At 38.6% G+C, this 22,552-nt stretch overlaps 1 protein-coding gene across 3 annotated transcripts in view; it reads left to right on the top strand.

Moving 5' to 3' along the window:
* jhy (junctional cadherin complex regulator) overlaps window positions 1-22,552 on the top strand; it is a 56,301-nt gene that overhangs the window by 12,309 nt on the left and 21,440 nt on the right. Inside the window, exons 5-11 of one of the 3 annotated variants that reach the window (XM_088321573.1) lie at window positions 3,529-3,594; window positions 3,715-3,800; window positions 5,364-5,622; window positions 8,401-8,487; window positions 13,208-13,339; window positions 14,798-14,989; window positions 16,945-21,264. In XM_088321573.1, the coding sequence (XP_088177699.1) occupies window positions 3,529-3,594; window positions 3,715-3,800; window positions 5,364-5,622; window positions 8,401-8,487; window positions 13,208-13,339; window positions 14,798-14,989; window positions 16,945-16,992 (870 nt within the window). In that variant the 3' untranslated portion in view covers window positions 16,993-21,264. Of the gene's footprint in view, window positions 1-3,528; window positions 3,595-3,714; window positions 3,801-5,363; window positions 5,623-8,400; window positions 8,488-13,207; window positions 13,340-14,797; window positions 15,565-16,944; window positions 21,265-22,552 lie in introns of those variants that run through there. The other 2 variants (XM_088321572.1, XM_088321574.1) reach the window with 2 other exon arrangements.

The following is a 22,552-nucleotide window of genomic DNA, read 5'->3' as shown; positions in this document are numbered from 1 at the left end:
TCTCATACCCTTTAATTTACTGACATATCTTTCAAAAATTGAGCTCTCAAAGCCAATGCTGGCTGTGTACTAACCAACCCAAATTTGATCATTGTTACTAACATTATTAATTATTAAAACCTTTGATTCCCCACCTAAGTAAAAAATAATTTACTTAAAGCATTGGGGTCCCCAGCCAACTGTGGTGTGTACTGTAAAAGTTTTGTATAGCTTTGTCTGTGTTAATGCTACTAGCAAAGAAAATTTGTCTCAGAGGAACACTAGGCTTTGCAAACTTTTTTTTAATGTATTGTTGATAAGTGTGGAATCGGAGTCAGTTATTACACACCTTATGTTATAAAGTTGCAGTAAATCTGGGTTGCCCACCTATTTTTGATAGAAAGTTTGTTCCGATTTGTTCCGACTGGCTGCGTAGTTAGTGTGCAGTCCCACGGTGCAAAGGTTCAGGGTTGTCCAGCTACCGCAACCTCCCTGTGTGGAGTTTGCATGTTCTCCCCGTGCCTACGTGAGTCTCTTCTGGGCATTCCGGTTTCCCCCAACATTCTAAAAACATGCATGTCAGGTTAATTGGCCTGTCTAAATTGTCTCTAGGTGTGAATGAGCGAGTAAGTTGTCAGTCTCTGTGTGCCCTGCGACTGGCTGGCAACCAGTTCAGGGTGTCCTCTGCCTACTGCCTGATGATAGCTGGGATGGGCTCCAGCCGACCGCGACTCTACTGAGGATAAGTGGTGCAGATAATGGATGGATGGATGGATGGATGAACGGCATCGATAGCCTTTTTTTCTATGCCAGTCAAAAATTTCTGACTGCATTTAAATGCAACTTGCAGAACTCAAAATTCGATTTTTGGAGAGGTTGATTCACACACAAGGACTCAGTCTCGCTTCAAAATAAAAGAGCCGTAGCCTAAAATAATAGTCAATTGTCAAGATTTTTTTTTGTTTAAATATGAAAAAGTGGGTGTTTTTGAGGGGCAAAAAGCAGTAGTCTACAGTGTTTAACTATCGGGTTCTATGCGTATCATTTTGTATTTCTCACAGGGGATTATTTTTTTTGTATATCTTCTGCAGCACTTATCCTCACTAAAGTCGTTGGGGATGCTGGAGCCCATCCCAGCTATCTATGGGCAGGGGACACCCTGAACTGGTTGCCAGCCAGTCACAGGGACAGACAATTCATTCACACCTAGGGACAATTTGGACCGGCCAATTAACCTGACATGCATGTTTTTGGAATGTGGGAGGAAACCGCAGTGCCTGGAGAACATGCTAACTCCGCACGGGGAGGCTGCCGTAGCTGGAATCAAACCCTGGACCCTCCGCACTGTGAGGCTGCGCGCTAACCACCCACCAGCCGTGCCAAAACCATTTTAATGAAAATTTCTGCGGTTGGATTTTCGCCCTCCGTGAGTGTCTTTAGGTTATGTGTCAAGGCATCCCAAAAAACAATCAGAAGCAAATCCTTGATTGATGCAACTGTTTCTTATCCAAACATTTCAACAAACCACAGGACGTTCTGCCTGTCATATAAATTATTGTTGTAATTACACACTAGTTTTGAATGTATACCAGTCTGTAAAGCGACAATTGTGTGGAGCATCAAAGTGGTGCTGTGGCGTTTGCAACGAGTATGTTGGCCTTGACTCTTTGATAATAACTGAAGTATCGGATCAATCTTGTTCTATTGCGCTCATGGTCCCTTCTTGTCTTGCAGAGCTTCACTTCAAAGCTAAGGTCACATCATGTACAATCTTTTAATAGCTTTAGACCAAAGCTTTGCCCTCACCTCATTCTAAACAGCCAATCAAGATTAGCGGGGTTGTCTACAATAGCAGCTAAATGTCATTGAAGGTACACATGCTCTTTGAAGTCATCATTGCAAAAAAGATGGTTCGAGGGAACAGGCAGTAATACGGCCAGCTGCAATTGCCTGACTTTGTTGTGACATTGCCTCGTAGAAAAGCAATTACGGATCCCCCAATATGGAAGAAAAGATATTACACAGGTTACCATCCTCCAAATGCCATTCTGCCAACATTATTGGCTCCATTTGCTTGGGAGCTTCGTAATAGGTCTCAAAGGGCCATGACAGGCAAATACATGTTTGTGCATGTTGATATATATACTGGATATTTATACTGTCACACAAAACATTAGACAATTATTTGGCGCAGCATACATAAATGATCATTTCAAAAATATTCTAGTTGGATTTGAGATTTTTAGATCCATTGACACCAACAATGATTATTATCATTATTATTATTACTATTATTATTATAAAACTTAAAGGGATATTGTGTATTGATTAGGCCCGCTTAGTTGTAAAAAAAAAAATAATTTGTGAAAAAAAAAGACGATTAAAAAAAATACATGCACCATTATGATTTAAATACTCGTAAGTCAAGAAATTTGTATTTTTTACACTGCACGAGGCTCACCTATAGGGAACTGACATTGTTGCCATCTTGCTGCTATGGGTATAACCCCCCAAAAAGCTGCAAAAAACTGAGAAGAAAAATTGCGGGTTTTGGTCTCGTTAATTCTCCTTGGTTCGTATTCTTCCTTGTGGTTTCGTTTTTGGTTGCACTATACAATACAGCAACATCTCGTGGTCAAATATTACATAGTGTCCCTTTAAAAATTACCCTATCCTGGACTTTTCTCCTTTCAAAAAGTATATTTTTTTCTGAAAAGAAAGTTTTATAAAAAATAATGACAAATTATTGAGTACACAACTAAAGATTCAAATTATTCAAATCTTTAACCAATTCAGACCGCTCAAAGTTTGAAATTATTAAATAGACTATACCTATTAAAAGTTTGTTCTTCATCATCTGCACCTCTCGACAGATTTAAATTGTTTTACATTTTGAAGTTCCTCCTTTTCTGAATTTTTAGTGCTGTCAAAAATAAAAGCTTTGAGCTCAGCCTGCAATTAAAAACGAACATTTAATGCAAAAATAACTTCCATCCATCCATTATCTGCACCGCTTACTGTCAGTAGGGTCGCCAGCCAGTTGCAGGGCACACAGAGACTTGTATCTGTAAAATCTAATTTTGTAGCTGTATCCCCTCGAACTGTACAGCAGAAGAGTAAACAAATTTGTAGCTATAGGATAATTTAAATTATTATCAAAAAAACATTGTACTGTTAACAAGTTTTACTTCTAAAAACAAATCTGCATGTGTAAAAATTAAATGAGACTTTTAAAAGACCTATGTACTGTTAAAAAATGTTCTGTACTCTTAGCAAACATACACATGTTTTTGTATCAGTAACTGTCGGGCAAATCCTTCTAAAACCTGATTAGTGATGATTCCCTGGCATAGTACCTGCGTACAAAGGGCGCTATTCACAAGTACAAATCTGCACCATGCTTTATATGAAAATGATAACAGATACAAATGCATATGTTTTGCTATATTGTGGCTCTGATTTATCAAACAAAGAAGTTTCAGGTAACCATTACTTAAAAACACTATTAACATTTCCTTTTTTGTGACGCTACATTACACTGCTAATAAGGTACCAACTGCAGAGGGCCCAGAACAGAGTTCCAAACAGGGGCAAAGTATAACCCAACAGTTGAAGGTATGTATCTTGTTATACAATTTAGCATCTAGCCTTTGTAAGAGAGTTTTTTTTTTTTAATTGAAATTTATAATTTTTTCTACTCTGTCTTGTGGCATTGCACCAACTCCAACACTACAGGTCACCCATATTATTGAAGGAGATGAGCAACAGGGGACTGTGGAACCATTCCTTGGCAGCTTTGAAAAAAGCCCAGAATTGCAAAGGTGATTTACTGATTTTTTTACTGTTATTAAACATTCTTATGCCCCACTAAATTAGTGAAACATTTTTTGGCAAATGTTCTATTTTGACCTTCCTGTCTTGCTGTAGCCAGCTTAGGGCATATATTTCAGACTGCAGGAATCAGTATAAAAACACATGGCAAACAATACCCCGGTTTTGTGGAATGCTCTGCCCTCTGAGATTCAATCTGTAACCTCAGTGGAACTGTTTAAATCTAGGCTTATAACACAATTCTATTCTATAGCTTATGAATGACCTATATTTTCTGTTGACAATATCTGTGTATCATTTGTTATTGCAACATCCATTGCGGTCTGGTCATCCTGAAAGGGGGATTACCTCAAATTTTCTTCATTTTGAGGTTTTTGAGTTTTTCCTTGCCCTCATGTAGGTTTTAGATCAGGGGATGGTCTAATCATAGTCTGTAGTTTGCAATAATCTGTGGTCTGTGCAGCCCTTTGAGACTCCTTGTGATTAAGGGCTTCACAAATAAACATGACTTGACTTACTCACAGCAATAAAAACAACAAGAAAACAGTTGTGACTGAAGTATCTTTAATAATAAATATGGCGATTAATACAAATTACATAAAATCAATTCATTAAAATTAGACAGAATGAATCCCCAAAAAATGGCACACTTTTTCATTCCAAGGTATTTTTAACCAAAGTGTTATTTAGATAATAGGAAAACATTTTCTACACATCTTTATCATTCTCAGCTATTACATCTTTAATTTGTAATAATCAATATTTCGAGACTTACAATATTCAATCCTTAGCATTTATGGTGACTTAGCTGAGAGAGTGATTCCTTACTCATGTTTATAGGTTATTGAAAAACGTTTAAAAAAAATAAATTAGGACTTTCGATAACTTGACAACACTTTTTTTTAGGTTTAGACGGATGTGGAGTTACACAGTGCCCATATATCAAAAGAGGTATGCCAGAGGGGGCATACCTGTCAGTTTATATGTTTCCCCAATATTTTATATGTTATTTTTTGATCATTCAAAATTATGTACACCTTACAGAAAAAAAATCTCAAGGGGAGCAATTGCCGTAGGTTGACAGATAGGAGATCGAGAGACCGTTGTAAACACTTACTGTACACTTATAACTAAAGTAACTATCAGTTTAAATTAACTTACATATCGCACCTTTTTCATTTTTTTGCCTGTACAGTAGTAGTTTGCATGGGCAAATAGGCCAAGTTTATGCCAGCGATAAGTAGTTTGGAGCGATAGTGCTAGCGGTATAGCCTCTGGGACCGCTCGTAAACTGGATTTACCTTCGTATGCCAAACAAGATTTTTGTTGCAATGAAATTCGTACATCAAAATTTTCCTGTATAGAGGCTCTCGTATAAAGAGGTGCCACTGAACTACATTGCAATAAATCCTTAAATTTTGACGGCCAATGAGGATATTGGAAAACAACAATCATCAAGAAACAACTTCTGCTGCTACTTTGAGAGCTAGAGCTAAATGATGCCCGTTTTGTTTTACCAGTGTCATTTATCAAACAATAATTGTGTATTTCAGCACAAGTCCTCGAAGATGCTACTTAAGCGCTAAAGAGGGCGAACAGAAGTGGTGTGAAAATGAAGAATGCATTGAGCAAAGTCTGCAAAACGTCCCTACGATACTTTCAAGTACTTCACACAGCACTGGAGTCCATACAAAACTGCCAGCTATTATGCCAAAGCAACCCTTTACACACACTATGAAAACAATCAATTCCCATCATGGAAACAACTCAGGACAGATGGAAGATAAGACCAGGACCAGAGCCAATTACAAGGTTGGTTTTGGCTTTTGAATTTTCTTATTTTGGTTTTCAACTCACTCATGGAGTGCTAATGGATATGCTCAAATATATTTTACCCTTTAAACATTCAAGCATATTTACATTTATAGGTATACAAATTGAACACATAAAATGGAGTAATTAGCTGGTTAGGAGAAAAATTTGGCGACATTCTGTTCTAATCCCCATAAAAATGGGATGATGTGCTTCTTTGAAGTTTTAAGTAATCCCCTCAAGCATCTACACACTTAATCCACCAGAAAGGTTTTAGTTACTCCAGGAAAAAAAGCATCAGGTTAAGATACACTTAATTGCAATAAGATGGATACACAACTGCTGGCACTGTAAAACAAATTAAAGATGTGTTAGATCACAGGTGGCAAACTCATGGCCTGCAGGCCAAATCTGGCCCACCACATCAGACTATGGCCTGCGAGACAATGCTGAGAGAAGCATAAGGGAAAAATGAGCTGCAAACAATGACTTGCACTTTTTAACATGTTCACTGGATGTAGCCAAAGACAGGCGCCACTCGCAAAGCACCTACTGCAGCTGTATTTGCTGACTACGACTAATGAACCATAGAAAAATTAGGAAACCCATTCCGGTTTTATTCCGATTATAATATAAGTCACAAAACAAAACAAAAAATATAAATTTAAAAAATCTTTTACTATTCGCCAAAGTATTGTTGCTATGTTGTTCTCGTCTAGCAATATAGGGCTCATATTTTACGCGACGCATACCTCATTGGCTTTTTCTTTTGGCGCAGTAGTAAATATGTGCTCTTCCTCGTAATCAGCATCTTGAACGGTTACATGATCCGAAAACGTGACGTAAACTACAAGAAAACCAGCATCAGGATGCTAAAAAAAAAAAACATCCTTTAGCCAGCAGTCCTCCGAAAGGTCCGCCTCCTTCTCAAGGTACACCATTAAATTCCAGATAATGACCGCCGGCTTTGCATCATTTGTTAAGGTCTGTGAGTTGATTAGGACTGTGTCAATACAATGATTTCTTCTCTTGAGAACATACTGTATAGTATACAGTACGTGCAACAATTTGCAGATTCCTAATTAGATTATACAGGAAAATAGAATACCAATTGGAATGAAAGGAAACAGTCAAAGTAACTCAATACTAGCACAATCATCCTATTCATGTTGGTCAAATATTGATATATGATCATTTGAGAGCATTTGTCAATGTAATGAGCTAATAACTGAGCAAGGAGACCTATTCGCGTGGGAGTGTGAGAATTTCAATGACCATCTCATAGATAAACCAGTAACCAGTCAATATTTTCTTAATTGCTCTTTTTAGGGGGGTGTGCTTGAAAATGCAGTTATGCGCTTATAAAAGCTAGTATACATGTCTAATTGCTGGGGCCTTCCTTGCACTTGCTATTGGAATGAACTGATACTATCAAACGTGAGGAGTCCCGAATACCTTTGTCGGTGCTAATGTTGCTCACTCTCTATTTATACTACCACTGGTTTATCCCATCCCTAAGACCACTCGTCACATTGCTTGCTGCCAACCGTGGCCCTTTAATGTATTTTGCTGTTCAGTTGAGTCTTCTTTCCTTTGTTTAGCTGGGTAGAAAACATGGAAACTTTGAATAAAGATGAGCTAAAGAAAATTCTCAATCGTACAATGTATGAAATTGTTCAAACTTTGGCTCAGCTGACTCCTTCATGTTCAACACCGGCATAGTATAACACACACATTAAAGTCAGTCTTGTTAAACTGGCACACGGGCAAATCGAACATTTGCAAGCTTGAAATGTTGATGGATTAGTTTTTAAGAGCAAAGATTAGCAAAAAGCTAGCTATGTCATGGACCTTCAGTTTTGTTTTTTCAGTGAAAGAGGATCATTACTCAAAATGATTACCCTTGATCAAACACCATTCACCTCACCAGGAATTGAAGAGGGAAAATCTTAAGTGAAATGTAGTTATCTTCATCTGCTTGCGCCTCAGAGTGAGGAATATTGAAGAAGCAATGTCAACAGAGTAGATTCCTTCATCAATGCCTTTTGTCAATAAATCGAACAAAGGGGCTAAGTAAAATGAGTGTTTTCAAAATGGAACTCACTTAATCTGCAGAGATCAAGCGTAAGTAATATTTCTGGTGCAATTGAAATAGTCATAGATTTATAATTCATTCCTAAATAAGGACCATCTATGAGTCACTTGCAACGTTTCATGAGATAGGACAATTCACACTTGATCCATGAATTTGACTCCCTTTTTCACTCCATTTTTGATATATTGTTTTCTTTCAAGAAACCAAAATATGATCTAACTGCAGAAACTGTCCAAAGCAAAGAAAGACAATAACATGTACTCGTTTAAATCAGCCCTGAAAAGATGTGACAATGGACTATTCCATAGAGGGAAAGACTTGTCATTAAAAAAGATGAAAGACCCCAAAAGATAGAGGATAGAATGGAAAACAAACTCTTGAAAGACATGACTGAAACTAAGAAGCAGGCCAAAATGTGTACAACAAAACAGCAATAATGAAAAACAATCGGCTGGGACTTTCTTGCCTGCAAATGTCATGAGTATGGGGTTGTACATTTGTCACTAGTCATTTAAACGATTCGTCCAGATATTTCCAAAAATTCTAGGGCCATTCTCTGCACGTAAACATAGTGACTGCATTGGTTAATTAAGAGTATTCTAGATGTGTTTACATGGGCACAGTTACTAAAAACTTCTCAAAAAGTAATTCTCTCAACTCTCTCCTCTCCTCTATATTTTCAGACTTACAGCCTCAGAGAATACAAGGAGTTGAGGCTAGATGTAAAGCTACAAGGCCTGGGTCCTGACTACACAGCAGCTAACAAGCAAGTAAGTTGTGGCTTGTACACAAAACAACTTAATGGCCTTGTGGTACTCAGTGTTGAAAATCGGAGGTTACAGATTTAATGCCTGACTGTGTCAAGGACAAATTGTTACTCATTTTCCCCCTAATTGGCACCAAGCATTATTAGGATGGTGTGGTATTCATAACAGTCGGAGGTGATGTGCCAAAAATCACAAGTCTGGACTACAAGCCGCGACGTTTTTGTAATATTTTACACACTTCGGTTTTAAATTCCTTTTTTTTTCACAACGCATGTGATCTGAATACAAACCACCTCTGTGACGTCTGGAAACATTTATGACGCCCTTCGAGAGAAATCTGTGGATGTTTTTCCTAACATTATTCATATAATACATGATGGGACCGAAACGGGAGGTTTGACAGTACTTTGTTCAATATTTACAACATACTCACGGTATTTCAAATTTTTCGGTCACTAGTCAAGTCTTCAATGTATACATTTGAAATGAACATCAACAGAAGTTATCTATCTACTTCTCAGAGGATAGGAAAATCATCACATTGCCCTGGGCTAGAATTGGTAAAGACCTCAGTGCTTATATGTGTCCGATGGTTGTACAGTTTGGATTAGTATTCCATCCATCTATTAATTATCCCTTTTTCGTGTGTTTGGCAATTTCCTGCTTCACTCTTGATGCTGCTGATTTTTGTTTCACATTCTGGAAAGCCTTTCTCTGAACAATTTTTGTTGATTCACTTTTCCTTCTCTTTGCATTGATCTTCAAATCATTTCTTCTTTGCTTCTCTCAAACTATTTATAATTGGCTTCTCCTTCAGAACTGCTTCTTATCTTGAGTTCTCGCCTCGTCTCGCACTGTTGGAGAATTTTATTTGTAACCTACGGCTTTAACTTCGTCCTGTGATTTTGCTCTTGTGATTGTCTCCGCGAACTTTGTGATAGGAGTCTCGACATCGTCATTCAAAGCGAGCAAAGGAGTAAAATTCCCACCAATAAAGGTCTGGAAGCTCATCCAAGGTCCAACTTGATTTGTGGGTTCTATGAAATCTTGATCTTTTGCAGGCGAACTGGGAAGATCGCACCGTGATTAAGCTCCCAAAAATATGTTACTTCATATGTGTGTTAATAGTCACAGCCTTAAGATATATGTGTGATAGTATTTGTTTTTATATAGAAAGACACCGTTTGGTGACAAAAAGTCAAAGATCTTACATTTTTTCTGTATGTCATGATTGCCCATTGCCTTCACCTGTGCCCGCTCGTTTGGTGCCAGCTGATGCTCATTGCCTGATTGGTTCCCCTCCTATTTAAATTTAATACTCCATTCACTCCTTGTCAGTCCGTCAACGAACCTCCGCACTTGCAAGGCAAACATTTTGACTCTGGCTCCCGTTCTGTTCCTGAACTATCTTGTATCCGGTATCGATCCCGTCTGTCCCGTATCCTGTATCGATCACTGATCCAAGCACCTGTATCCTGTATCTGGTATCGATCCTGTCTGTCCCGACCTGTATGGTATCCTGCTTGTTATCGATCTCGTCTGTCCGGTAGTCTGTACTCTGTATCGATCGCTGATCCAAGCCCCGTCATCCTGTATCCTGTATCCGGTATCGATCCCGTCTGTCTCGTCCTGTCCAGTATCCTGCTCGTTATCGATCCCTTCTGTCCCGTATCCTGTTTCCTGTATCGATCCCTGATCCAATGTACAGACAGTTTAGAGACATCATCAACATAGAATATATGTAATAACAGAATGTCCGGTTGACAGCTTCCTGCGGTCAACATCATTCATAAGCTATTGAATATAAGTGTATTTTATGCAGATAATGGATTGATGGATGGATTTTAACATCTCCACTGAAGCTGCTGATCAAATCTCAGGGCATAGAGCATTCTCCAGGACCAGGGCGCGAATGGAAAACAATTTCAACCCTGCGAATTTCTTCTTGACTTTTGGAATCACTAGTAGACCAACTATATCTTCCAATTGAGGAATCTGCTCCATCCTCATCCATATCACATTAGTCATAAAATGACATAAAAATGGGAAAAATTAAGCAGAAAAATAGAAATAGACAATAATGAAAAAGAAGCAGAAGAAAAAAGAAAATAATTAAGGGCAAAAGCAAGAAAAATGGAAAAGAGAAAAAAACAGGAGAAAAAAGAAAAAAGGCTAAGAAAATAACAAAGGAAGAAAATGATTAAAGAAAATAGGGTAAAAAATAAACAGGAAAAAGACTGTTTTGGAGTCTCTTTGATCACTCATGTGTTACATTTAACTAAGTTGCAAATATATCAAGTTTCTGCCTCCTCTAAAAAGTGTGATTGAATATATTTCTGTATTGTGCAACCAACTAAATAAATCCACAAAATGTTAGTATTATCTAACAAAATATACTTAAAAAAATGTAAAATGTAATAATTGTATAAACAACTGATGAATGTGGACTGTGCAACCTTTCCAATAGCTCATTAGCCAATTTGTTAAAATGTAAAAAAAGAATTTAGCATTGCCGGAATCTTAGCAATATGTAATTTGATTTGATCTGAGGTTTTGTACACGCTTGATTTGGTTCTGAGACGTAGGATTGATGTTGCTCGCTGTTGTTCCAAGCGATGCTCATAGACTTTGTGTGATTGCTCTGACCCGAAAAGCTTAGAGGGAACATACTTCTCCGGTCCCCCAAAAACTAACATCAAAACCCTGCTGCTGGTACAAAATGCTGCAGCGAGGCTTTTAACTAGACAGGAATTTTAAACACATTACCCTAATTTTGACTCTCCTGCACTGGCTCCCTGTCAGTTTAAGATGTAATTTTTAGGTTTTGTTGTTATTATACAAAATTCTGCATGGAAATGTGCCTTCATATCATTCAGACTTTATTTCCCCCTATATTCTTGTGTTACAACACAACATTTCTACCTTTTTGTAAAAAGTTCTTGCCGTAAAAACGTGATCTTAGTCAAAAATATGCCTATTTTTAGGGCATTAAGATTCAATAAACTAATGACATTTGTCACAATAATTGGCATTAGGAAAATGTGCAGCATTTAAAATGTATTTTGCAATTTAATGAAAATTGACTCTTGAGCGCCCCCTAAAGATTCCAATAAAGATCCCAGGTTGAACATATCAGCGAGAGTTAAGGAACCCAATGGACACAACAAATTCTCTTTAAGTCATGCTAAAATGTAGTTTAGTGAAACACATTCGCCCTTCTTGGTGTTTCAGCCAATCGACATAAATTTGGCTAAAACTCCTTTAAGACCCAGAACTGTAATTTGTAGCATCCCCATCTGAATGATGGTCATGCTTTCAAACTGATGCTTCACGGTGATTTATTTTAAGAGCTGTTTGTATTACATCCACTACGTAAAAGCTTGTGCCCTTCAGCCAGGTTCTCATGAGACACTCTTTGTCCTCCTTTATAGCAGACTCGCTTTTTACTTTTTAAAGTTTGCCAAGCCGTCTTTGGTTGTGTTGACAGACTTTTCTAACTGCTGATAGTGATTCAAAAACATGCTTTTGGCGAGATACCTTCAAAATAAAAGCATTTATATGTCTGCTTTAAATAAAGAAAATAATGGCCTGGCTTTAAGGAATATCTCATCTCATCTCATTAGCTGCACCGCTTATCCTTAGTAGGGTCGCGGGGGTGCTGGAGCCCATCCCAGCAATCATCAGGCAGTGGGCCGAACTGGTTGCCAGCCAATCGCAGGGCACACAGGGATAGACAACTTGCTCGCTCATTCACACCTAGGGACAATTTGGACCAGCCAATCCACCTGAAATGCATGTTTTTGGAATGTGGGAGGAAACCGGAGCGCCCGGAGGAAACCCACCCAAGCACGGGGAGAACATACGAACTCTGCACAGGAAGTCCGATAGCTGGATTTGAACCCACACAGGAGGTTCCCAAGGCCTTAGAACTGTGCCGCACACGCGCTAACCACTGTGCCGCCGTGCTGCCCGCTTTAAGGAATATAATAAATCAAAATAGAAACATGTTTGCAGTGATACAATGAATAATCTTAAAGGTCATTTACATAAGTTGGTCAGAAGAATATTTACTTAGCGACATACCATGTAGCGGGACAGTGCTTAAAATTTGCTCTTTAAATGTGCTTTCCTTACAAAATACATAATTTTTTAATAAATATTTTGTGGAAGCTCCAAAATAATTCCTAACTCTAGCACCCTTAAAACACATGTACAATATTTTGTTTGGTGACAAAAAGTTAAATGTCCTTTATTTTATCTTATACGCCATGCCCAATAAGATTGTAATATCTCTTATTTGTATAACCGAAGATTGAAAAGGTTTTAGTTTCTATTTTTGCTTGAATACCCAACTTCTTTGGGATTTGAGTTAGTAAATTCAGTGCCTTCCATGCGTTGGCTCTATTTTCAGTTCATCATTTGAAGACTCACTTGCTACTTAGCACATAGAATTACATTTACAAAGCAAATGAGAAGACCCATTACAAGTTAAGTGCTCTTTGGCTTCAATATATCTTTTCTTAATCCTTTGTTTGACAAAGTGATCATGTTTGACTAATTTATACTTAATGGAGGCCTGCGGATCTCCAGGGCCGAGCCTATTAGTCAACCATACACCTCAATTCTTTATAAGCGAATGGCTTGCTTTGGGTCTTAATCTGCATGTGAATCTCCTGTTTTCTTCTTCATTTTCTATTTGTCTCTCTTCTTTAACCACCGACAGGCTGAGAAGGCGAGCCAACAGAAGCTTTATTCAATTGGAGTCCACGAGAGGAATAAAAACATGAGTAAGATTCCCTTTTTGTTGGCCAAGAACCCTCTAGGCAAAGACAGGAGGAACATTCCCAGGATTAAGGTATGCCTCAATCGCTTTTTAAATTGGCGCTGTTAAAAGAAAAACAAATTATCACAGCAATTTTACTTAAAATGCCAGAAACAATGAGTTGCATAGTGCATTCTGTCTCTCAATCAATTCGTCTGTGCGTCAATAACCTTGTGGATGACAGAAACAGAAAACAAAGACTATACAAGGTCTTTTAGGTACATATACATATTAAACCGAGAGTATATAGACACATAAGTGAAGAAGTGGAATGACTGTTTAACAGAACACATAATGCAAATCAGTGTTTCTGGCTCCCTGAGTAAAAATAGTGTGATCATGTGATAAGCTCTAATTCCTTTTTGTATGTCATCTGTACTTCTAGTGGTTTGTAGCATCCTCACTGCTGCAATCCTTGTTCGAGTTCCATTTCAAACAATGTTTTTCATTTGATCAGCGATACCTATTAACTGATCATAGCATGATTATATGCCGTATGTGTGTAAAGAGCCCAACAGTTATACACGAGTCCGGTGCGCTTTACGTATGAAAAAAAAACATATGGCAATAGCAGTGTCTGAAACTCATGACAAAAAGTTACTTGACACCAGGGCAGACAACTCTGAAAAGTTGCCTGCCAAGCCATAAAGTTGCCTGCCCCATTTTTCACAACTTGAAACACAATAAGACAACTAATCGCAAAAACTGTTGCAAAGTATTGAGGATTGATAATCAGAATATATAACAGAACAACACTTTAAAATTAAGTTTATTATAAATCTACTTATAACATTCAATGCACGTATATGACATTACTGTTTTCCATCTGCCATCAGAATGTACCTGCATTTACTCATCTTCATTCATGGAATGTTTGCGTTGTGTCGTCTGCTACAAGACACTTGAACTCCTCTTTTCACGATGCTTTTAATGTATGTTTACGTTTTGTAGTGTCATAGATTTTGTTAGCTTCTTTTGAATCCTTCTTCTGGAGCAGAGGTTTTGGCTTGATTCCTAACCACTTCTCCATTTTTCTTGTGTTCTCTATGCGTCTACTTTGGAAAATAATATTCAAATGCACAACTTTATAATGATCGGGAGAGTCAGGAAGTACGAAGTTATCCGATGCCGGCTTCTGATTGGCTGCCGAGTTTGCAAACTGCCAAACGAACCGAAATTTCCAAACCGAACGAAGATTTCGAAATCGGAATATAGTAAACGTTTGATTTGAAAAAAAAAAAAAAAAAAAAAAAGATTTTTTATTTCTTGAAAAAGTTGTCGGCTACCCGGGCGGAGACGTTCTGTAAGTTGTACGCCGACGTAAAAGATGCTCGCCTCGGGCACCTTTTACAGACGTTATTTTAGACACTAACAAAAGACAAATTTTTGGTGTGCCTTATGATTTAGTGCACCTTATGGTGTGAAACATGGTAAATGTTTTGTCAAAAACGAGACTTGTAATTTGAATATCTCTCAATTTCTCACTCATAGGCTTTGGAGTATGCCAAGACCATAGCCAGGCCTGTCAGCAAACTTCCAAATTCAAAATTGAAGAAAAAACAAGATTCTGGAGATTGTAGTCAACAAGACTCATTTCTTGACAGCTTGAACATTTGCCAAAAGGATGAGCTTGACCAACTTATGAAACGTCACCAAGAAGAAAAGAAGGCTCTCCAAAGAAAGGTGAATGTTATTTGAACAGATCACAAATCTTTCTTCTTGAATATTCAAATACTGTAAGCATATAGGATGAAGATTTCATTTATTTTAACTCATTTTATTTATTTATATTTTTGTGTTGCATACTGCAAGGATGCAACAATATCCACATCAATTGATGGACTATAACGGCGTTAGTGGGTATTTTTATTGGTGCACCAATATATAAAGTTGCATTCATTTTTAATATGGTATTTTTATCTGTTTTTATTTTTCATATCACAGAGGAAACACTTAAAAAATGGCCCAAAGGGAACATACTGTGGTCAGGCATTTTCATCCAGCCTGCAAAATGAAAATATACTGTAACGCTAACATATATATCTTTACCACTAACAAAAATGTGTTGTTGTTTTGTTGCCCTTATCTCCGGTGGTCCTTAATGTGCCCCCTTGAAAACTGTATTTTTGTTGGGCAACATTCAAAACACAGGCTACATTTTTCTTAACTTGCTTTTATTTGTATTTTTTTTATAATTTATTTATTTTATTTATCAAGATTTTTATCATATTACATGCAATAAAGAACACTTCAAACTAGTCCTATTGCATTCATTTTTTTCCAATGCAACTAATCAAATCTACTGCTTATTATATCGTTTTAGATAATATATTACTTTGCTTCAATTATATCAAGAATAAATGCATTTATTTATACATTTTGAGTGTTCAAAATGGTCCTTTGACGAATACATATACAATTAAATATAACTTGTGCATATAGATGCAAACAAGAAAAATCAGAAGGCTTTATGCTGTCCCCCCCCCTCATCTATTGCTGAGTAATCAGATTCAATAAGCAAAAATATACAAAAGAAATAAAGACATAAGTCTATTTATTTTTCCATCCTGGCCCAGCCCCAATGAAATTTTTCTTGAACCCAATACGGTACGCCAATCAAGTTTCCCCACCCCTACTTAAAATGAATAGCATGGAAACTGACATTTCACCCAAATTATTAATCATCTGTTCAGAATGGAACAAAACATTCATTAAAACAATATTGTAAATGGGAGCTTATTAAGTAAGTGTACAAAAAAAACATTTTTTTGCCCCATGTCCCATTATAAATCCAATTATGCCGTAAACCTGGTGCTCTTAGTGCAGTCTCTTGTTTAATGATTCAATCCTTATTTGATGAGTCAATAAATGAGATTTGAGGAAATTGTCTGTTAAGACTTTAGAACCACCTGGTCTTGTAACGAAGAACAGGAGAAACTGTTTCAGGGAGAATCTAGCAGTTTTGTTGTGCAGATAAGATTATTCTTCTGGTAGGTTTATTCTGTTTTATATATTGGAGACCTCTAAAGTAGATTTCATATGATGCTAGTTCCTTATTTTGCTTTTCATTACAAGTAGGACCTAGATAAAAAGAGAAAATGCCTTTTCCCACATGGGAATTCATCCCAGACCTACGTATCCCTTTCTGCCTTTACCAATTGAGTTCCCATAACCCCCATGCCCAACTAAGGACAATAAAAAATTAAATTTGTATTAAATAAAGTGGGAGGGCATTCAGCGTTACAATATGTAATACACTGTTACAAAACCCATCAAAATCCAACAAGGATTTTCCCTGTTCTTTATCCTACCACACTCTTCGTAGAACCCGGCTCCAAGGACCAAAATAATAAGTTAAAAGTTAAGTAAACATTTAAAATAAGGAGAGAATATATCAATGCCCGCTGGCTCCAGACATCTGCACAATGTCTGTGTTGTTGCTGTGATGATGTCCGGAAGTCGCAACTGCTTCCCTATGTCCACCAGGAGCTGCCAGTCCTTGGCAGTTGTGAGCAGGTGCCCTGAGTCTTCGTGGAGGGTTAAGTCTTCTCTCGGACAATGTAAATTGTGCTCCATGTTTGACATTGCCGCTTGCTTGTTTTGATGCCAGTGCAGATTATGTCTGCTGTTGCCCACAGGACCTGGTCGTGGCGCCAGCAATACCTGCAATCTCCCAAGGCCTTTGAGCAACAGCGGAGGATGTGTTATAATGATCCTCTTTTCTGACAAAGCTGACACACAGGAGAATCGATCAACCACTTGGTGAACAGGTTGATAGGGCCTAGGAGGACATCATACACTCATTTGACAAGGAATTTGAAGTTGTGTGGCTCCAGTTTCCAAAGTTCGGTACAGGTGACCTTCCGATCAGCGATGTGCTCCCACTTTTTCTCGCCCCCCTGCTTGCTCATGCTTACCAGTCTGCTAAACCGCCCCTCTTCCACCTCAGCACCAACCTCGTTCTGGATAAACTTACGCTTTTCCTGTCCTTTGGTTAAGCTGTAGCATGGTTTTGGGTTGCTACCCAGCCCGGCCTGGCCTGTAGCTACAGTTTCTACCAGGGTGCTGTGCCCCAGTCTGCCTTAGGACCATTCTACTTCCTTCTGGGCAGACTATTTCCTCCCTGTTCTGACCTCCATTCCTGCTACAACACTTTTGCGTCTGTGGAATCTCAGTTAAGCAAGACTTCTCTGGCGTGGGAAACCTTGAACTCTTCTGCCAGACTGCTGAAGGGAAGTTGGAGCTTGGTGTGAAATCGTGCAGCCTGTGATGATGCCTTTCTCCAGACAATGCCACACCGATGTTGACGTCCCAGAACACATCCTTCGACTATAATTTTCATAATAGTCAAGGATGAGATTGCAGACCTTCTCTGGGAAATGGTATCTGCTCATGGACAATTCCACCAACTTGTGTGGGATCGACCCATATGCATTAGCAGGGTCCAGCCACAGTACTGCAAAATAACCCCAGCTAGATCGCTCCTCATGGATGAGCTGTGTTATAGCCTGTGTGCTTGATACAGCCAGATATTCCCGGAACTCCTCCCTTCCGCACTGAAGTGTCGATATAGGAATTCGTCAGGAGAAATCTCATGAGGTGATTAGAGGCGATCTTGAAGAAGGTCTTGCACTCAACACGAAGGAGGGAGATAGTCCTGAACTGCTTGATGGTCTTTGCGTTCTCCTTGGGAATCTATACTTCTGCGTACATCCAATGTTGAGGAAGCTTTCCTCTTTTCCAAATGGATTGCAATGAAGGCGCTGCGCTTCTGAACTAGTTTTCTTGCCACTCTTCCTGTTCCACTAGGTATGTTTCTTTATGGTTCTTTGTAGCTTTGTCTGGATGCTCTCTTGTGAGAGTTGCAGCTTGGTTTCCATCTTTCCAGCTGTCCACTCTCTCCAGTCATCAACGCACTTTTGGGGTTGTCATTCAATCTTTTCTCGGAAGTCAATGGTCACTGGACACAGTGTCAGTGACTCTCCCAGGGTCGTCGGGTGTTTCAGGTCTTATTCAGACACCCTCACCCAGGCATCCCAGGCGAGGGTGAGCCCCTCAGCCATTTCTTTTTGTTAAATCTCCTAGGATACAAAAGCAGATGCACCCTAAAGGGTGTGGATTTCACGGAACAGCAACATGATTGGCCGAGAGTGACAGTGTTATAATAGAGACGCTACCCTGCTTACGAACCAGATACGTTCCGGACGATCGTTCGTAAGTTGAATTTGTTCGTAAATTGCTTCAGTGCTATATTTTGTATGTTTAAGGTTTGAATAAGTCTTTTTCAGGTTTGTATAAGTAACCTGTATTGTTTTGTACTAAATAAATACATAAATAAATAATATGCTCTGTAAAGATAAATAAAGTGAAGTTTAACTTACTTGTGGAAGATGGGCTTCAAGAGTTAGGCGACTTCCTCCTCTGGTAAAAAGTGGCCGAAAGAAAGCTATCCGACCATTTTCTCAACCGCATCAAGCTTTCTTATTCCACTTTCATTTCCAAAGACACGGCTCGCCTCTTCTTTACTCTTGACATCAATCATATTGAATGGATGCACGAGATATCAAACAATAAAAATGTCAAAGTTCTCAGCGCGCTGGAGATACAGTATAGAATTTTTACACACAAACTAGGAAGAGGAACCGTATTTCTTCTTCGGGGTGGATGCTGGGTGACCTCTCACAGCGCCACACGCCAGTAGAGGCGGAAAGAAGCACTTCAGTACGGTCCTTTTCAACATCCTAAATAATTCTTTTTTTCCGTAACTCGAATGTTCGCAAGTAGGGGAGTGTCTGTAGTTCGGGCTCTGTGAAGCCTTTTGAGACTCTTTGTGATTAAGGGTGTCACAAATAAACATGACTTGACTCAAAAGCTCTTTGTTCGGTTATGGATTTTGCTTTTTGTATATTTTTGTATCTATATTCAAATTATTTATATATTTGAATAAAAACATAACTAGATGGAATAAAAAATGAAAAGTAACGGCAACCGAAAACCAGGAATTATACGCCGCTAATAGACTTTGAGTAGATGCTATAATATGTCGTGTGGGTTTTTTCCCCTTTGAGGCTCACCTCTTTCCTAATCGTCCATAAAGTAGTACTGCCCCTTCATGGGAAATACTCCAATGCAGCTCATTTTCCTAATTGTGCTTCCATGTTATTATCAAAGCTCTATTTACCCTCTGAAATATTTTAATGAGGTCAGTGTGTCTATTTAACCCATCAGGGCTTCTTTGAAGCCCCCGTGTTTTTAGTGTTAAATCCTCAGATGACTAATAGGAAACAAATGACACGGCCCCTTTAATTGAATGAGAAATGTTGCGTATCCAGACGAAGAGCCTAGCATGTTTTTCACTTGCACCCACTCGTTTCCCTGCATTGAAAGCCAGTTAATTGAAGGGGCCTTTCACTGCAATACATGAAGGGCTTGGAAATTAGCATCCTTTTTTGTGCCCATTGGGAAGATGATGCATTCGTGGCGCTTTGATGTGAGGAGGACGTTCGGAGCTGGGAGAAAATGAGCTGATGGCTTTGCTATTAGGCCCGAATGCAAATGCGAACATGTGTTGCAAAACGCTTAATCTTTTAATTGATCACCTTCTGCATGGCCTATTCTTGTATTTTGTCTGATAATCTGAAACACATTAGGGAATGGCTTGTTTTTCAAAAGGCTGGACTACAAATGTAGTACATAAAAGACATAAGAGGTACGTTTACGACAAAAGGCACAAGCGTGTTATCTGCAGATATCAATTGAGGGGGAAGCTGTGGCTCATTAAAAGGATTCAATGATGTCGTAAAAGGGGCTGATTATGGCTCGTTACACCGGGGGTGTCAAACATGCACCTCGCGGGCCGGATCGGGCCCGCCAAGGGTTCGAATCCGGCCTGCGAGAGCACGCTGAGAGTGCAGGTGCGAGAGACAAAATTAGCTGCACTGTTAAATATCTCCACGTGATGTCGCCAAAGTCAGGCAAAGGCACTCACAAGATAGTGTAGCTGTATTTCTTTTGCTCGCATTCTTGTTCTCTATTTTTTTCTTCTCTTTTTCTCTTTCTTTATCTCTTTCTCTTTTTTCTCTCTTTCTCGCCTTTTTTTAGCTCTATTTCTTGCTTTCTCTCTTGAATCTCTTTCTCTTGATATTGTCTCTTACCTCTCTCTTTCACATTCTTTCTGACTCTCTATCCCTCACACTGTTTTTCTCTATTTTCTTTCTTTTTGTCTCTTTCTTTCTTTCTCGCTTTTTTCCTCTTCCTTCCTCTTTTTCCTTCCTTTCTATAGCTATCTCTTGATCTCCTTCTCTTTCCCTCTGCCCCCTCTCTCTCTGTCCCCTTCTCTCTTTCTTTCTTTCTCTTTAAGCTACTAGTCTGGCCACTTTAATTTTTTTCTACCATGTGTCCCCCAAGCTCAAATGAATTTGACACCTCTGCGTCACATCATTTATTTTTCCTATTGCAGAGGAAATGTTTCACAACTCGACAACTTTTTCGAACCACATGACACAAAAACTCTACCTGTGTGTGTGTTGCATACTTGTGAACTTTTGATATTCCCCTGTATTTTATATTCTATTGACCATTTCAAGTTCTGTATGCCGTATAAAGCTTTTTGCATACGGATAAAAAAGAAAATTTACTGCCACTTAAAATAAGCAACACTAAATTTTACTGCAAGAAAAAATACAATAGCATCTGTTACGCCACTGTCAGCCAGAGGGCGCCAACTGGGTTTGGAACATGGCACAGGTATCAGCACACACCTATCCCTAATTATCTCCACCCTTTATGATGACATTTATGGGTATCTGTTAACTGTGTTTGGTTTGGAACTTTTGTTAGTAGTTTAATGCCCACTTGTTAGTTTGTTACTTTGTTCTATGCATTTTCTGTTTCTGGTTTGGGTCTTCGATTCTGGCTTAGACTTTTTCAAGTTTGATTTTGGTTAGACATGTCATTTGCTCTGTAACCCATTGTTTGTTCGTTACTCAGTTCCTGGTTTTGTTAATAAACACCACCCTTATTTTGAGCACCCCTGCCTCATTTTCTCTGTATGTTTCCACTCTCCTTCATCCATGAGAGAGATACTCAGAGTTTTTTGTGTTATTTGGTAAATAAAATCAACTTATTTTTCGCAAATGGTCTGTTTTTATTCGAAATAGTCTGTAATGCTGTGAATAAATAGGGGCCATGTTGTGTTTGTGGGTAATAGCAATCATCAATAATGTATAAATTACAGGGCAGAATATGTAATGAAAGTTGTTTAATGTTTATTATACATTTGTAAAAATGTACTTTGCTTTCAATGAAGAATGCTTAATGCCAGGGTTGTTCTAGTTTTTCTTATTAAATGCTTGCAAAGGAGATTGATTTATTTTGACGATTGGACATCAGTTTGCTTTTTGCACAACAATGGCTAAAACCAATAACCATAACTTCATAAATAATATCTGGTCAAAACAAGTTGTACTCTGCGAAACAAAGGTAGACATGATCCATCCATCCATTATTTTCACCACTTATCCTCAGTAGGGTCGCGGGGGTGCTGGAGCCCATCCCAGCCATCTGTGGGCAGGGGACACCCTGAACTTGTTGCCAGCCAGTCGCAAGGGCACACAGAGACACAACTCACTCACTCAGTCCCATCAAGGGAAAATTTGTACCGTCCAATAAACCTGAAATGCATTTTTGTGGAATGTGGGTTAGGGTTAGTAAACCCACGCAAGCACAGGGAGAACATGCAAACTCCACACAGGAAGGTTCATCCTGTGACCTCAGAGCGGTGTCACGAACGCTCTAACCACTCATCCACTGTGCTGCCAGACATGATACGAAAGGAGTAAAAAGAGAAAATTACTGATCTTTAGTAAAATATTCCTGCTGTGTTGACTATTTTTCTACTTTTATTTAGGACACACCCCTTGTGGTAAAATAACTTAATTCTCTAAAAGAAAAAACAATCGAGAGTTGAATAATAAGCAAAATACATGAAAAATTAAAGCGCTTTTCAAGTCAATGAAGACCTTCCAAAGGGCTTTACAATGTGCTTCACACTTACCCATTCACGCACATGCTCACACACCAATAGGGAGTCAACCATGCAAGGCGCTGACTATAATTTGAAGATGCATTTTTGAATCACTAGTAGGTCAAGAAATTTACCATTTGTTTGTCATAACATAAGCTTCACCTATAAGGAACTAAAATGATAGTATGCCATCTTGCTGCTACGGGTACCCCAAAACTTCA

Source organism: Urocampus carinirostris, chromosome 17, assembly GCF_059441175.1.
Source record: "Urocampus carinirostris isolate Australia breed hairy pipefish chromosome 17, RoL_Ucar_1.0, whole genome shotgun sequence".
In the NCBI taxonomy this organism is placed as follows: domain Eukaryota; kingdom Metazoa; phylum Chordata; class Actinopteri; order Syngnathiformes; family Syngnathidae; genus Urocampus; species Urocampus carinirostris.
This window is presented reverse-complemented; position numbering and strand designations above follow the sequence as displayed.